This window comes from Anser brachyrhynchus (genome assembly GCF_964034855.1).
Source record: "Anser brachyrhynchus genome assembly, chromosome: 2".
Lineage (NCBI taxonomy): Eukaryota > Metazoa > Chordata > Aves > Anseriformes > Anatidae > Anser > Anser brachyrhynchus.
This window is the reverse complement of record NC_137695.1, coordinates 109,727,248-109,744,328: the sequence shown is the minus strand read 5'-3', so window position 1 is coordinate 109,744,328 and position 17,081 is coordinate 109,727,248. Positions and strand designations below refer to the sequence as shown.

Below are 17,081 nucleotides of genomic sequence, written 5' to 3'. Positions count from 1 at the left end.
CTGAGCTCTGAAATGGGAATTACATGATGGGATACAACAGCGTCAAAAAAATTGCTCTAGAGTAAGAGGGGCCCTGCAGAGCTGTACTCATTAAACCCACTTATTAAAAAATGTTATTTTTTTTTTTTGTAAATTTCAAAATCACTCAGTCACTTTAAAAAGCTCATCATCATCAAATATCTTATCTTTTCTCATTACTTCTTGGAATACACTATGGCCCAAGAGACCTTTGTAATTAATATCTGAAGACAACATATCTCCGGGGAGACTTCATTGCGGCCTTTCAATACTTAAAGGGATCTTATAAAAAGGATGGAGAAGGACTCTTTACTTGGGTAGATAATGATAGGACTAGGGGGAATGGTCTTAAACTGAAAGAGGATAGATTTAGACCAGACTTTAGGAGGAAATTCTTCACTCAGAGGGTGGTGAGGCCCTGACACAGGTTGCCCAGAGAAGCTGTGGATGCCCCACCCCTGGAGGTGTTCAAGGCCAGGCTGGATGGGGCCTTGGGCAGCCTGGTCTGGTGGGTGGCATCCCTGCCTACAGCCTGGGGGTTGGAGTTAGATGATCTCTTCCAACCTGAGCCATTCTATGATATGATTCTATGATAAATGTTCAGGTTTGTCCTAAAGGAACTATGTGAAACTTGCAGGTGACTGGCAAGGCATTGCTGAGGCCTGGGCAATAGCACATGCTAAGCAGAAAAACCTGAGTTATTTTTATCCCCTGGATGGATTAATTTAGCATAGCCCCTTCGGAAAAGAGGCCTAGGTCTTGCTTCCCAAAAGACAACTGTAGTTAGAAGTGACCACATTAGTCTATTTTAGGAAAACAGTAGGAATTATTACTGAAAATGTGATTGCATTATATAAATTGGGCCATGTCTTTAGCTTACTGATTCAGCTCATTTCTGCCACCACTGTCACAAAAACACTGCACTTAAAATAAGCCAGAACAAAGAAAAGATTCAGGTCTTTGTTGTGCTTTTCTATTAAGAGAAAATTGAATTATTTGCTCTTCATTTGTTATTGGCAGCTCAGCTAAGGAACAATGTATACCTAATGCACAAAGTTCTGCTGTCTCTCTGCTGCAATGACCAGCCCCTGAGTGCAGCATTTTGGATAAAGGTTACACTATCCTCCCACAATCTGTAAGTGGAAACAGACCCTGGGTTTATTTTATATTCTGCTCCACATTTTATCTATTAGTGTGCAATTACAAGCTGGTGCTTCTATGGGAAACCTGCTTCCTTGCGATGCAATTCCAGGCATATTTCAAAGGGGGTTGTCCTACTCCAGCTTGCAAGTCAGAAAACATTGCCCCCCAAAATGCAGATACATGAGGCTACCAAGTGAGATCTACAGCTGGACCTGCATGCCATGAAGTCGCATCAGCCTGGTTCTGCACCAGATCTCTCAGGTGGGACACCAGGCAAACTGCTCTCAGACCCAAGCAACACTGCTGCATCTGTCAGCCAGCCCAGGCTTCATGACTCAGGGTAGACAAGCCTTGCGGAAACGAGCAGAAGAGACAGTTGATTTAGCCACTGCTTCTTGGACTGTGGCAAAATCACTGAGGTTTCATGTTTGTTTATAGGCATAAAAAACAGTTAATTCTCACCTAATGAGACTTCAGGCGTGTGGTACTCAGTCAACACAGCAACCTTCAAATTATTATACTGCTTGTAATACCCTTCTCTATATTTGTTATGGTAAATCAAGTGGTATTTTGTCTCAGCTAAGCACTGAACTTTCAGGCGCTTTAATATATTTGGATAAGCATGGCTATAGGCTCCAACAGGGTACTTGAAGCACGTCCACACCAGTAGGAGTGGGGTGGGACCATGGCTGTCTCACTGGAGCTGTACACTAGGGAGTTGCCATCTAACTGGGGCTCTGGACCCTCCTACGACCATCTCCACATAACGGTGCACTTGGTAACACATATGCCTGGTTTGACGCAAAAGCATAGTTCAAGCCTTTACACAATCTGTACTGCATCAGGGAGAGCTGTGCAAGTCTGGTCATGCAAAATGATTATCACTTTAGTGTGTGCAATGTAATCAACGGAAATGAATTAACTGCAGAATATTTTTAGTCACGTTCCATACAGACATATGCAAAAGGCATCCATAGTACTTTTCATCTTGGTACAATAATCAATAAAACACTAATAAATAGTAAAACATTTAATTTTATGCTAAAAATCTAATCACTGCATCCCCTTTATTTGTGCTGCCACTGAACAACCTCCTTAAAAGTTCTTTTCACAGAATGACATAGATTTCTCTTAAAGATCTCCTTCTTTTGCAAAAATCACACATTCTCCTGTTTCACTGGAGGCTGTCAAACCTACAAGTCTCAGGGCCATCCTACTCCCAGCATCAGGAAAGGCTGGTGGGGTCAGGCTGAAGGACATTCAGCAATGTGCCCTTGTGCTGTGGATATCTGGCAGCATGCTCTGCAGCCTGCCAAAAGCAGAGCTGGCAGTCTGAGGGGGGCTGAGTGCTGGTGAGAACACATCTGGGTCTGTGAGCAGTGTGACACACCCCAGCATGAGAGTCCCAGCACAAAGTGGGCACTGAGACAGGTAGGGGGGCTGGAGTGTGATGTTCCCATACAGGTTAATAGGTAGATCTGTAGGGCCTGGAGGCTGTGGGGGGAGCTACCTGATGGATGGTTATGGAGAAGGTTGAGCCATGCTTTTGTCAGATGTGCATGAAAAAGGACAGGAGATCATGGCCACACATTGCACAAGGGAAATTTTAGTTGTTTATATGAAAAAAAAATAATCATACTGCAGCGTAGTTAAGTGCTGGCAGAGGCAGTCCAGAATACTGCGTAATTTTCATCCTTGGAGATATCCAAGTCCTTTGGACAACCAGAGAAGTCAAACACACAAGTGTTATCTGAACAAAACACTGGAGGTGTTCTGTGCTTCTAGAAATGTCTAAAAAGACCAACACAGTCCTTCAGGACATTTTAAGATCACAGTTTTGAATACTTAAGGCTGTCTCTCCAAATCCTGGCAGTATCTCAGATACGACCAAACAGCTCAGAGTTCTAAAGATTAAATTCAATATTCATAATTAGACAGAGAAAAGAGGCAGAAACAGGGAGGAAGATGAAAAATTGGTGTAACACATTCCACTGTCTGACATTGCTTACATGGTGAACCAGCTGAAACTACCAAGTATTCCTAAAGTAGGGACCTGTGCAATATTTACTCCAGTAATCCCCATCTTCCAGGTCACAAAATTCCGTATGTCCAAAAGGTAAAAGAAAATTTATCAAACTTATTTCAATTCCCATCCTTGGCATAAATACACCACATGCAAACCAACCTGGTGCAATGTGCCAAGTGTTTGGGTATAGCTAGTCTTTCCAGGGCAGACTCTTTCTCTTGTCTTAGCCTTGCTCTTTTCTCAGGCACTCTTCATCAGAACAGTTTCCATGAGTGCCTGCATCATGCTCCAAGACAGTTAGAAATCTGTCAGCAAGAGCTGTGTTCTCAGTTTTTCTCATTAAAAACCTCCACTAGCTTCATAAACATGTTTTTTTGTGTGTGTATGCATGCGTGTGTTTGTGCGGGTATGTGATGCGGAGCCTAAAATTCACAAAGCTAACTTTGGGGATAGACAAGATGAAACTTGCTCAGATGCCTCTGAAATTAGAAACAGTGTTCTCTTCCAAGGTCAGCTCCTCATTAGTAAAGAAAAACATTTTTAAGCGCTGGTTTAAGCAATTTGATAGTGGATCCAAAGGCAGACTGCATTTCAGAATTACTCAGGGAAACAGAGGAAATGAACCGTGTAAATTCTTTGTCAAACAGCTTTCTGCACTCTCCAAATCTATTTTAAGGTTCAACATCTGCAGGAAGGCCTTAACTATTATATTTCTTCAGGCCTTCTGTGGAGATACCTTCATTTTGGTAGAGATCCAAAAACCAATCCTGGCTTCATTTGGAAATCACATTTGAAATCCTCATTCCTTATTTCTTTTTCAACAGAACGGTCTTTGGAAGGACAGCTCCGAGGAGTCCCGGAGAGCTTGGACACAGCTGGTATACAGTCAGTTCCAGCCTCCTTCTCCACAGGCTTTGGATTTATTTTTGAATTCTGCCTGGCATAAGTCTATTTTTAAGGTTGTTTGCATTTTTTTCCCATTGGCTAGGCAGTTAGTCCCTTAGAGACTTTCTACAAAGTACCTGACCCCTCTTGGTCAGATGTTCCAAAGAACGGAAAGAGAACAGCTTGCTCAGCTGAAGCACCATAATTAGCATACACTGTGATAACTCTCAGTCCTTCTCTAACCTGCTGGCTACACAGCACGATTTCCTTGGGATTTGTGTTTGCTTTGCTTTTAATCAGAAGTGTAATATTACTGAGAATCACCAGATGGCATTGCTGCAGATAATTTTGATACTTCTGTTTATCTGACTGTACGGAAGTTAGATATTGAGAAAATACCTATTGCAATCTAGTGCAGAGTTTTTCCTGATGTTACTGCTTGAGCTCAGCTACAGAGGCCACATTTTCCACTTAAACATATCCAGTCTCAGTTATGTATTTGTACCCACATGTGCTAATGCTCGAGCCCTCACAACGTCACAAGGTTTATCTGTGCCGCAAAGGAGTGTGCATGGCAGCACAGGCACCCTTTAGAAACATGACCTACAAAATCCTTCTAAATCGTACAAGTCAGATACAAGCAATGTGGGAGAAAGATGTTCTTTAGACTACCTTAAAATTTCATTGTTTCTTAATTGCCGTGCTCTTTGTGCACACTGAAATGATTTAAAGGCTTTTTAAATTCTTAAAAGGCTGCCTATTTAGTGACCGAATCTGCTGGCTGAGGAGTTTCAGTTACAATGGCTACATCTGCAAATAACCTGGGATCAAATTATGTACTAACTCACACCTCATTAAACAAGCCTGAAGAGACCAAATGACATGGGTGGCAGCTTTTAGTGCAGGCTATGCTGTACGACGAACGACATATGCTGGCACTTGAGGGCTGCTGGAGCTCCCGGCCAGCACAGCCCAGCACTGGGGGCCAGCTCGGCAGTGTGGGGTCGGCTCCCTCCGTGGGTCTGAGCAATGCAGAGTGAGAAAATATTGGAGTGGTTGGACCCCTTCAACCTCCCAGCTTTCCAGGCACGATGAAGTTGCGACATGGCACTTATTTCCCGTATGTTTCTATGTCCATATAAAGTGGCAAGTTTGTATTTTCTCCATTTCAAAATCCTTCACTTGAAAACAAGAATAAAATGCCATTTCACCTACGAGACTTTTGTGAACAAAGTACCCGCCTCCCAGATACATGCAGAAACATTCACTTTGGTAAGGGTAGGATATTTTTTCCCACTTGCAGTCCAGCATTTCGTCCTGGTGATGACAAAAGCTTTGTGCCTACAGCCTCATTTTCACACCCGGGCTAGTTTTCAGCCAGATGCAGTCACCCCACTGTGTTGCTGCAGTTGCTTGAAGAGCAGAGCAGGCTGCAGAGACCACCAGCTGGGCACCCAGCCAGAGCTCTGTCCCCTAGCCAGAGCATTAGTGCTGGGTTTATAGTTAGGTTGAGCACATCCAAACAGCTACTCTGGTAGATGTGTACTACTGCTTTCAGAACTAAACCTCCGTGCCATGGGACAAAAGGAAATTAAAACCGGAGGCAGCAACCTCTGTAGCACATGCTAGCAGGCAGAGGTATGGTTTTGTCCACACTGGTTGCTTAATATTTTTATTCAGATGCCCTGGAAGGCTGTGGGCCATTTCTATGGAGGCAAAATTTTTAATCCAGTGGACAGGTAGCACTTTTTTTGTCTTTTCTATTACCATCAAGTTGGCGTTTTCCTGGGCTGCCAGCAAAGAAATTCCCACTGTCAATGTATGATCAGAGCTTTGTACATTAGTCCCTGAGGAAAGATCTAATGCTGATGAAAGGAACCTTCCTTGGTTGAACAGGCAGAGGTGTTTCTGGAGTGGAAGGACAGCTCTCTCGTTTGGGGATGTTAAATCCATAGTTTAGATCATAACTGCCCTTCTGTCTCCCACAAAAGCATTTGAAACATCACCTCAGTGGAGATAAGTCTGTCTTCTTTCTTCATATCTGCCTCACTGCTGTGCCATTTTATTGAGGCTGATATTAACAGAAACCATCAATGATGTCTTTCGTGTTATTGTTTCCTTTCTAGGAGCTGGCCACAGGCAACAGCAAGGTAGTCAATACAGATGCTTTTGGATGGAATTAATTCAGCTCTAATCCCCATTAAATGGATAGAGGTATGTAAGTCAGGTAATAAAAGAGACAAGTTGTCTGAAATGCTACCACTGCAAGGGATGGGCCCTTGGGAGTCCAAGAATTAAAAAATGAGAAAGATAACTCAGTAAAATTCCCACAGCAGAAAATAGATACCTACAGCAGGCTTTAAATGCTTCTGTGGATGTATAAGGAGAGGGCTGCAAATCACTCCTCTCTCTATTTTAAGGGGCTGACTACACAAGCAGTAACATGAGACAGACCCACTGGATTACATTTTTCCATAACATAACCTTATTCCTATGTTTTTTTTTAATATAGCCAGCTACCCAGAGAAGAGACCAGGACACTGCTTGTGATTATGCTACAAAAGAGAAGCATAGACCAAAGACAGTTTACAATAACGATTTTCCTCTTACAAGTTTTCCAAATGCTTTTAGTTGATACATATAGCCCCCTTCTCCGTTTACACACCCCATTTATGTCCCCCATACATCCCCAAACAGAGGCACCATTTTTCTAAGTATCAGAAACAACCTCTTATGCAAAGATAAAAGTTATTGCCTTCTAGATAAATGGTTAATTACTTTATAAAGAAAAAGTGCTAATAAAACCATTTTAAAAGAAATGAAAAACCAGTCTGCTATGTCCAAGGTGATCCAACACAGGCAAATTCACACTGAAAAATCCCTGAAAATGCCCATCCTTCAGCATTTGCATCACAATATGTTTTGACACAAGTTAAAGCCCTGCAATGAAGTAACACACACCTTACTTAAATTCTGTCTTTGTGGTGTGGTGCAAACCCTTCTTGCACACACATACTACTTTTACAGCAGAAAATTTTGTCAGATGAATACTGTTTCTTAATGGTTGGTGATTTTGATGAGAACTCCTCTGCAGCATTTGTTAAAAATGCTTTGATGTTTGTGATGTACTGCCAATGTATTTCCAACAGCGCTTAAACTTGTTACTTTTAGAAAAATCATGAATTAAGCCAAACACTTCTGGTTAAAAGGATTGAAAGTATCCTTTGATGGCATAAACAAATTGACAAGCAGCTTTATAAAAAGACTGGAGTTAAAGATAAGGAACTTACAGCGTACAAACAACTGCACCTGGGAGATAATACATAAAAAAGGAAGTTTAGAATACAGAACAGAGAAATTAGAGAACCTGGAAAAGAGGTAGTAGGAACAGTGAAATACTTGTAATAGTAAATATTAGTCACAAATATGAATAGTACATGAATAGTAAATGAAGCTTGTGTAAAGCTGAGGAATGGATGGAGGGAAGTCGAAAGAAAGATGCCTTCCCTCATCCTCCCACAGAGGAAAGTGCACACACGTGGTGGTTCCTGCCTCTTGCTGTCCTGAATACAAAAGGCAGATTTGGATTTTAGTTTCTGACCTGCTCTTCCTTCCCCCTAAGCACTAACTTTGGCAGCAGTATCTGGAATTCATCACGGTTATTTCTAAAAGAAAAGCAACCTTAAAATAAGAGGTTCAAGAAGAGGTAAGTTTCGTATTTAGACCCAAACCTCTCCCTCTTGCAAGGCTCAAGTAGTTTAAACTGTAGAAGGAGTAACAACAGGGTGTGAACACGCATATTTTGACCTGCAGACCTTTTCTTCTTTCCTTCATTCCCATCACGAAAATACAGCCAAAAAAAGCTGTACCAGTCTCCTGGAGCCATTAATCAACACACCCAATAACTTCCAACTTTCAGAAAGCACGAAGAAGATCACCTCACAAAGCAAAACTTGGCAGAAGGACCCTCCACTGCTGGTAAGTCAGCAGAGCTGCTAACCCAGAGCCTTCTTATTCAGCCTTGCTAAACTGTGATTGCTCTTTTAGGGATGAGAGCAGGAGGAGATATGACCTTGGACATCCCTTCTGTGAGCTCTTAGCCCAGAATAAATTAGCTTGGACACAGGAGGTAACACAATTGCATCAGCCTGGGTCTGTGCCTAGTTTTAAGCTGATTAGTCTGTCCAGCTCCCTGCTGAAACACAGACTCTCTCATGGGCTTCGTGTCTGGCAGAGATCTCGTGGCTGACCTGATGGAGCCACACAGAAAGGTACCTTCCCTTTCTGCCATCCCTCTGGACGTCCGTTTTGTTACTCACCAGTACTGCTCTGGATGGTCCTCACCGTAGTGGTCGTACGCGGGGGAGACGAGGACCGCAGCGAGATGCACTCATCGTCCTGGGAGCAGCCCTTCTCGATGGCTCTCACGTAGCTGTGGCTCCTCATGCGGAAGCAGCCGGGCATTGGCAGATCCAGCGCCTCCACTGCCTGAGACTCGAGCTCGCTGAACACCGACTCACAGACAGACTCAAACTGCCCGTTCACCTCCATCTCGCTCACCTGCGGACAAAGATTGGGCAGGTTCAGCGTGCCCCCTGCACCACTCTGTCCTGTATGAACACCCTCAAGCAACAGGGGCACGATGGCTGGAGTCTGTTAGAAGGTCCCTCTGCACATGAAGAACAGGTGAATTGCACAAAAACACATCCCATTTTCCAAAGCAACAATTGTTAAGGGAAAAAAAATATACACAAAAAGAGGCTTCAGGCAGAAATTGAGTGGTATTTAGGCTCTTGGTTCCAGCCAAGACCAATGGGAAGCTGGGAGTCCCCATAGTAGCACCTAGTTTACCTCACCCTGGGGGGCTGAAGCTCTGGCCATTATGACCATTAATTATACTGAAAAATTGAAATCATGCTTTCTTTGGTGGGTAAGAAAATAAAGGTCAGCTTAACCCCAGGACAAAATCAATGCAACCCACAGGCAACCGCAGTGATAAATCTGAGGGGCTGGGAAGCTCAAGTGCTGATGGGACAGCAAAGAGTTGGAAGGGGGAGGCTGGTAAGGTAAACAGCTTTGCTGCACGGGGGAAATGTTTGTATAACTACATCACCTGGCCGACTCCTCTGGCTGAGAGCAGGAAGGTGCAAGGGAAACCTTAGACCCTTTGTGGAGCAGACACTAGGTGGTGACAAAGACTTCCACTCACGTAGGTTAAAGAACATTTAAAAGCATGTGCCTTTGCTGCAGATCTTGCAAACCTGGAAACCACCTATCTCTGCTTGTATAGGAATGGAAGTTCATGTTTCTAAACTCAGAGTCGAGCCCTGAGCTTGGCATTAAAGCATCATAATTATCACTGTAGGAAACATACACACAGAAACCAACACTTGGGGGTTTTGCTACTTTTCACGCATGCAAAAGGCCATGATACCAGGAGAACATAGGACTGTATTAGGCTGATGCAAAAATATTAAATATTCTATTCCAGGATGAATTTTAGTAAGGAAAACATTATGCCAATTAATTCATAAACAAAACTGAAAAAGGAAATCTGAAAGAGTAAAGTATTTTTTCATTAGGAAACTGCTTAAAAGAACACGGAAAAGTGGTGGGTAGTACATTATAAAGAACAATTCTACAGTGGTGGAGAATAGCCATATCTCTGCATAAACATCTCTGAATTAAGACTTTTTTGGATTGTTATTTTCTTATTCATATTGAAAAATGACACTAACTCTTTGGCAGACAGCTCTGTCTAAGTGTTAGATGTCTAGCTAAATAAATAAGCTAACCTAATGCTTACGGTTTCCTCTGGGACTTGAATTTCAGTGCTGCTTCTCTTAGATACATCCTAACCCTCCTTCAAGAGCATCAGCTCATACCCTATGCAAAGTGCCTCACCTATATAACACATAGTCAAATAATCTGAAGTTACAAAGTCCAAATATAGAATACCACAGAAACTCAAACTACAGTTTCATTCTGAATGGCCCATTATTTGTTATGGTTCCAGCTGAAGTCTTGGTATCAATAACACCGTGTTTTTTGACATTTCAATGATTTGACATCTCAGTGGTAAAGGGCCAGTATTCAGCACCACAAAACCTGTCTGCTACACTTCTGGACTTTTGTAACAAAGTTCTTTTAAACAAGGGATTTATCTAAATGATCCATTTAAGCAAACAAGTCAGAATCATACCAAGGAGCTACAAGATTTACGAGAGGAACCACTGGTGCACTGTCCTGTGGAGTGCTAGCACTTTTGCAATTCTTTCAGATCTATCCCTGACCAATCCAACTGTACAAGCATTTTGTATGAAAGGACAGGCTATTTAATGATGCCAAAATTCATAAACTGAATGTGTGACAGTGGGATTTATTTTTCTTCTGATTTAGGATGAGCATGAAGAAGTCCTACAGAATTTTGGGTTAATATTATGGACAGACCTTTGCACTTAATATATTCTGTGATATTTGCGCTATGCAGGTGAAAAGTTCAGAGGTTATCAGGGTTAAGAATGCATACATTAGAACAGATCTAATCTAATAAAATACTTTTAAAAATGTGAAATACTATGGACGTAATTTTCCTTTAGTGGCACAATCAGCTTGCAAATGATTCTTTGGAGGCATTCAAAGAGTTTTATTTCAGGCACTACACACAAGATCCTTAAGAAAGCCCTGTTTAAAGACACTACTGATGAGCACCTACTTTTGGAAAAGAAAAATGAAAGGTTAAACTGTTCATTCAAACAAACTGCATGTTGTGCCACTCATTCTTTTGCAAAAGGCAGGCTATGGCACTATCAAATGTTATACTCACAAACAAAAATGTGTGAAAACATTTTATTTTTTTAAAGATGTTTTGAAAGCATGTAGCATGCAGCAGCCTGATTCTATTTAAAGCAATATCAAGCTTTTCCTTGGCTTGGTGCTTCCTGTCCAAGCTGCCCACGCATGCCCCCCACCTGGCTGATGGTGCTCATGGCTCTCATGTAGCTCTCGTTGCGGGAGCGGAACTTGGGGGATGTCAGCAGCCCTGCGGGGTCCAGGCTGTCCAAGCTCCTGTTGATCGAGACTTCGCTCACTGCCCTCAGGTAACTGTGGCTCCGGATCTGAAGCTTTGGCGAGTGTTCACTGGATATCCTGAAAGATTTTGGGGAAAATAAATAAATAAATAAATATATATATCTCATCAAGCACAAATGGGCTCACCAGGAGCAGGGATAAACAGGTGTTTTTCATAGGGACAACAAGATTTGAAACAGTCATCACACAATCCTTGTATATTTATGAAATAAGGATATGTCAGTTCATTTATTGTGCTGACAAGTTGAGAAAATGTTGGCTGGGTAAGTAGCTTTACACGACTTGATGTCAGATCAGAAGTGTAAAAAACACTATTGTGTTTCTGAAGTAATAGGATTCCACACTTTTCTAATACCAGTGACAGATGAGATGGACAGGTAGTCAGAAACAAAGAAACCCTGTAAGTAATGGGCACAAACGGCTGTACTCCTGACATATGTGCTTAGAGTCAACCAGCAAAGGTTACAACATCTAGATACAATTTTCCACTTGTGAGATGTTTTATCCTCTGGAAATGTTTGATAAATGCCTTTTCCATAATCCAACGCATCCTATAAATATGTGAGTCACAAAAAAATGATCCATGTCATGCCTTTTTTACAACACAATTAGTTTTCAGGATACTTCTTTTTCAGTGATTAATGATCAGATAATGTATTGAAAGGGTGATTCCTTGATATTTTCATTTAAATGTGTTCAATATTCTCCAAGTATTACAAAGCCAACAAATTAATTATTAACAACTTTTTCCATTTTGAAATGTAAATCTGACATGGACATTTGCTTGTATATGGAAGAAAAATCTGTAACCTAATTACAGGTTTAATCTTGGTCCTTGAACCTTTAGAAATACGTACCTGGTTGACCTGAAAGAAGAGGATCCATTTTACGTCTAATTCCTCAAGCATTTGCAGATATTTTGCATTCAACTAGCTAATGATGGCAATTAGCATGAGCAATTTCCCGGTGGCATGCACAATTTTGGTAATTGTCAACGTATTTTAGGAGGACAATTCCATTGTGTAATTGTACACCTAAGTAGTTCGGAAATTGGGTCTACTTCTGAATGCTACAATACAGTAATAAAATCTAGGCCATCTCTGCAATACACATCTCTGCAATACACATCTCTGCATTCTCTGGCTGCTCATTACCTACCTAATAAAAATATGTAAACTTCTACTAATTACTAGGTATGCCTGTCACAAGATTAAGATAAATCCTTTGCTTGCCATTTTCACTGGGTATGCAGTGCAGTACCTACAGCAACCCTATGCATATGCTTTGACTCCTTAAGCCATTTGATTCCACATGTCAAAAGTAGAAAGCTTTTTAGACATCATAATTACTAATGTTTCAAATGACTCATAGAAAGGAAGAGACAATGATGAAGAAGTGACCATTACTAACGGCTAGCTGCATCATTTTGATGACTAGCAGTAAAAAAATCCTGTCCATTATATGATAAAAAATAAAGAAAAAAGAAAATAAAAATAGAATGAATAATTCAGCAGACATAATTTTTCAGATGCATGCAAGCTACTTCATCGCCCTGCAGATCTGTAAACTGATTTGCATTGCCTGAAATGCATTTCTTAAATTAATTCAAAATGTATTTTATGAATACGTTCTGAACAGTTTGCTGCCAATATGTGACATGCAAAATTCAAATATGCTTGATTAGCTGCCAGTTAGTCAAACGCGTCACCTGGGGCTGTCGCTGTTCACTGATTAGCTGACCTCGCAAGAACAGACTGCAGTACATCGCAAAATTCAGTGCACAGATAGTGCCAGACAGAAATTTGCAAGTGCTGAGGCAGGTGCCCTTTAAAGATTGGAACCACTCTATCAAGGTGCAGGCACCCCGGGCAGCAAGATTTTGCTGTTGCAGCCAGGGTACAGATGCTCCCAGTGTCATGGAAAGCAACCACAAAAGGTACAGAAATTCATTTTCTGCATGCATTAGCGTAGCATAAGAACAGTTTCTGAGCTCTGCAGAAAACAAAGGCATCCATCCATGACAGTAAACGTTTTTCTGTTGTTTCAGATGTGGGTGGTCAGCACAGCTGCCTTCTTTCTCTCATTGCTCTTGTTCCTGAATATATGACTGGCCAGTTTGGCACATATCTAGAACAATGTTTTACAGGTGGCCACTTATCTTAGCCTGCACATATCTCCCATCTGTTGTTTAAACCAGACTAGGATATTGGCAGCTGTTGGAGGAGGTGGCTTCGTGCTTACTGATTGCTACAATCACTGTTTCATGGTAGTGATGGGGAAAAAAATAAAAATTTAAAGCATAGACAAAGAAACATCTGAAGGTTTGCATTTATGATGATTACTACTACCTTTATAGCTGTGTAATAAATTGTCTCTATCTCCTACAGTACACTTCAATGAACAGCTGAAATGCCACTGGAAATTTTGAAATCATTCAAGTTAAGCATGAATCTGGCGATGTACAACAGGGGAAGATCTGAATGTCTAATTTATTTTTTCAAAGTTACTACCACCTGTAAACAGCAAATGAAAATAACATTTTCTTCCTTAAGGGTTCAACTCTATGTCATGTTAATTCTGCATTACCTAAACTTTTGTTTGTGACATTGTAATTTCCACAACTTAGTACGATAGACAAGGGACTAAGACTTTGGGATAGCTCTTAGGGCCAATATAAAATGGCCAATTAGTTCCACTCACTGCATTGGATATATTAATTGGCAGAAGGAGGATGTGAATTATTAAACAGCTTCAACAAGCTCCTCAAGTGTGCTGCATCATTTCTGTGCTGCATTGCCTGCCTGTGTGACATGGGACAAGTGCTCAAGGGTAGTCCTGAACTCAGTGCCCAAGCCCTTTCCCAGGGTCTTACACGCAGCTCATCCTAACTTTGGGGCCTGAGGGGACTGACCAGAAGTCATGTTGAGGTGGGTGGAAAAATGAAGATCAAATAGGTGTGCAAATGAAATTTTTAAGCTGCCTTTGCATACTGCCCATTGCTTTCTGCTCTATACATTTCAGATGTACTGAGGTTGAGTCTCTCATTTTCATTAAAGGCTTAAAATGCACACATGTAATCACCCCTAAGACCATTGTAACATCCATGTTGAGAAATACTTTCAACCCACTGTTACAGATGTGTTTGTATATACACATCTTTAATTCAGATGGAAACACGTTTTGGTCTCTAATGTATTTAACTATTTGTAGAGTAAGGAGTTGGTCTACAGAGGTAAGCAGAGGAGAAGCTAGAGCTAACTGATTTGCTCTGGTTTGTACAGGGAGGTCTGGGATGGAGGCAGGAAAAACGTCCTAGCCTGGTGCCCAGCTCAGATGATCACCGGGCCGAGTGAAGGTGGAAGGAATGCCATAAATTCTCTTTACATACCGCTTTGTCATTTCTGACTTATATATTCTGTCCATAATTTAGTTCATTCACATATATATTAAAGGGTATAAAATATAGTGTTAGCAGGTTAAAAATGAAATAGCTTTGAACATATTTCTGGAAGAGTTTCTTTGCATTCAAAATACCTTTGAAATGTCAAAAAGAAGGCAGACAAGAAGGATGTACCTGTTCACAAGAACAGACAAGCTTAGTTTTTAATATTTCCTTTTCATTTAGGAAAGCACAATGCATGCTGTTGTATATGTGCTTTTTATGAAAAACACTTTCATTTACTACATTTCGTGTCTGAATGAAAAAAGGGAGAGACTAGACCAACAATGTCTGCTTACCCCCACCCCCCACCCCCGCCTCCTGCTTAGGCCAGACACAACAGAAAGAAGTGTTGTAATGAAAAATATTCCTAAGACTGGATTGTCTTCCGCAAGTTCAGCATTCAGATTCATAGCACAAAGCACAGGGTTGTGCCAGTTGGGTACTGTGCTATGCCAACACAAAATGACAAAGCAGAATAAAGGGGAAGTCCAGAGACATGTCCTGAATACCTCTGGAAGCCAGCAAAGGAGCGTGCTAAAAACGGCCTTTGAACAAACAAGAAGTCCCCAGAAACACATCAAACCCAACAACAAGAAAAAAAACCTAACTCCGCAATCCAGCACTATTGCTAAATATCCTGGCTCTCATTTTTCTATCCTGTAATGGACAGCTTAGCTCCCAGGGGCTCCTTTACCATAGGCTGAATGCCCCATCTCCACTTGGCTAGTGTGTATATTCAACGTACATCTCTGTGCTTAATGTTATTTGCATTTTGGTTTTGCTAGAAGGAAGAATAACTGCAGTCTGACACTGAGCAGACACTGAAGGACATCAGGGAAGATCATGTACAGAACAAAGTCATTCAAGTGCATCTGTCTGATTCCAGCCATGACATGGGTCACCAGCCTGGGGTAATTTGATCATGTTGGCACCTATGTTCTGCTGCTTTTTCAGTGTGGTGAACACAAAGCTGTCATGCTACTGACAAAGATAAGGGCTGTACATAACAGTTTTGAGCATTTCCTCCCTCACCAGGGATTTTTCCAGGTTTTGAAGATCTCCAGTTCCGTTTTTGTTTAGAATCAAGTGAACCTCCTCATGAGAATTTCCTACCTTGAAGCTAAACAAATAACTCTCTCCTTAAGTCCTTGGTGTGTTGCTAAAGAGCCAAGTATGAGAAAGAAAAATCTAAAACTTGGAGACAACCAGAAAAGCTCATCTGCTGAAGAGCAATTTAATGTTACCAGCACAAAACTGGCATTATAAGAGATGTGATTAATCAGACTACAAACTGTCCTCGCTGTATGGACCAACCAAACCACAAAACCATGCAGGACATGCCTGCATTAATAATCTCTCACCTGGTGTAGCACAGGGTGAGAAGAGGCAGAAACTGTGGTGCTGTGTATTTGTCTCTGCTTGATTTTACAGACCCTGGTAGGGCTGAAGAGGAAAGCACTTAAAAACCCAATTAATCCAGAAGTCTATACAGGTTAGTGTCATGCAGCTCTCTAATGTGTCTTTCTCCAGCTGTTGCAGCTTTTTGAGTAAGCACATGGTACCCTGCCAGAGAGCTCCTGTTTGTTTCACTGAGGGCAGCAGGAACCGATTTTTTTTTCTTTTTTTTTTTTTTCCAGCAATTGCTTCAAAAAAGCACAGTCCCCTTTAAAACTCCCCATGTTGGACTACTGCCAGCTTCAGAATCAGCCATGAAACTGGTTATTTGTGATTTTACGAGAGGGAAACCTCTCAAAGGACACTGAAGCTCGGGGTTGGGATTTTGTTTTCTTTTTGTTTCAAGGTGAGGGAGTTGATGTTGTGTGACCACGTTTACTCCTTTTTAAGTGCTAAAATGTCATCAAACAGAGCTGGCTACTGCGTAAAAATTAGCACGCACATTAAAGCAAGGCTCCCCCTTCATCTCAAAGATCCTCCTAGGTGAACTGAAGGATCCTTTCACCTGCCGCTGACATGCTGAATCATCTCCATGCTTTCTAGACAGAGCGCATAAAGAATAGAGCATAGCACGGAAGTGACACATCGTGCCATATGCAATTGAGTTGGCAAGAGCAGATGGAAGATGATGCAGGCAGACATTATACAATTCTCTTTAATCAGAAATCTGGTTTACATGCTGGTGCTGATTCCCATGTGGGGGTGTGTGTGGGGGGAACAGTTGTGAGCGCTCTTCTCTTCCACCCTGGAGAGTGAAAAGAGATGCTGAAGCATAGAAACTGCTCAACCCAGGTGAACCAGCTCAGCCCAGTGACGCCAGGGTAAGCTGTTACTGTATAGGAACACACATTTTTTATATACACTGGAAAAGAAATCCACCCTCTCTTGTCACACCTACCCTGGTAAGATAATACATCTTTGAGAGTGCTCACCTTGAGAAGAGAAGCTTTTCTCTCAGAAGACCCACAGAGGAAAGCTGCAGGCCTTATCATCCCCTGTTACCAGTCTTATCATCCCCTG

At 41.6% G+C, this 17,081-nt stretch overlaps 1 protein-coding gene across 15 annotated transcripts in view; it reads right to left on the bottom strand.

Annotated features, from left to right (window-relative positions):
* Window positions 1-17,081, bottom strand: part of DLGAP1 (DLG associated protein 1) — a 419,363-nt gene that overhangs the window by 85,695 nt on the left and 316,587 nt on the right. For all 15 annotated transcript variants that reach the window (XM_080581951.1, XM_080581942.1, XM_080581947.1 and 12 more), the window contains 2 exons: window positions 11,044-11,221; window positions 8,392-8,632 (listed from right to left, as the gene is read on the bottom strand). In XM_080581951.1, the coding sequence (XP_080438077.1) occupies window positions 8,392-8,632; window positions 11,044-11,221 (419 nt within the window). The remainder of the gene's footprint in view (window positions 1-8,391; window positions 8,633-11,043; window positions 11,222-17,081) is intronic.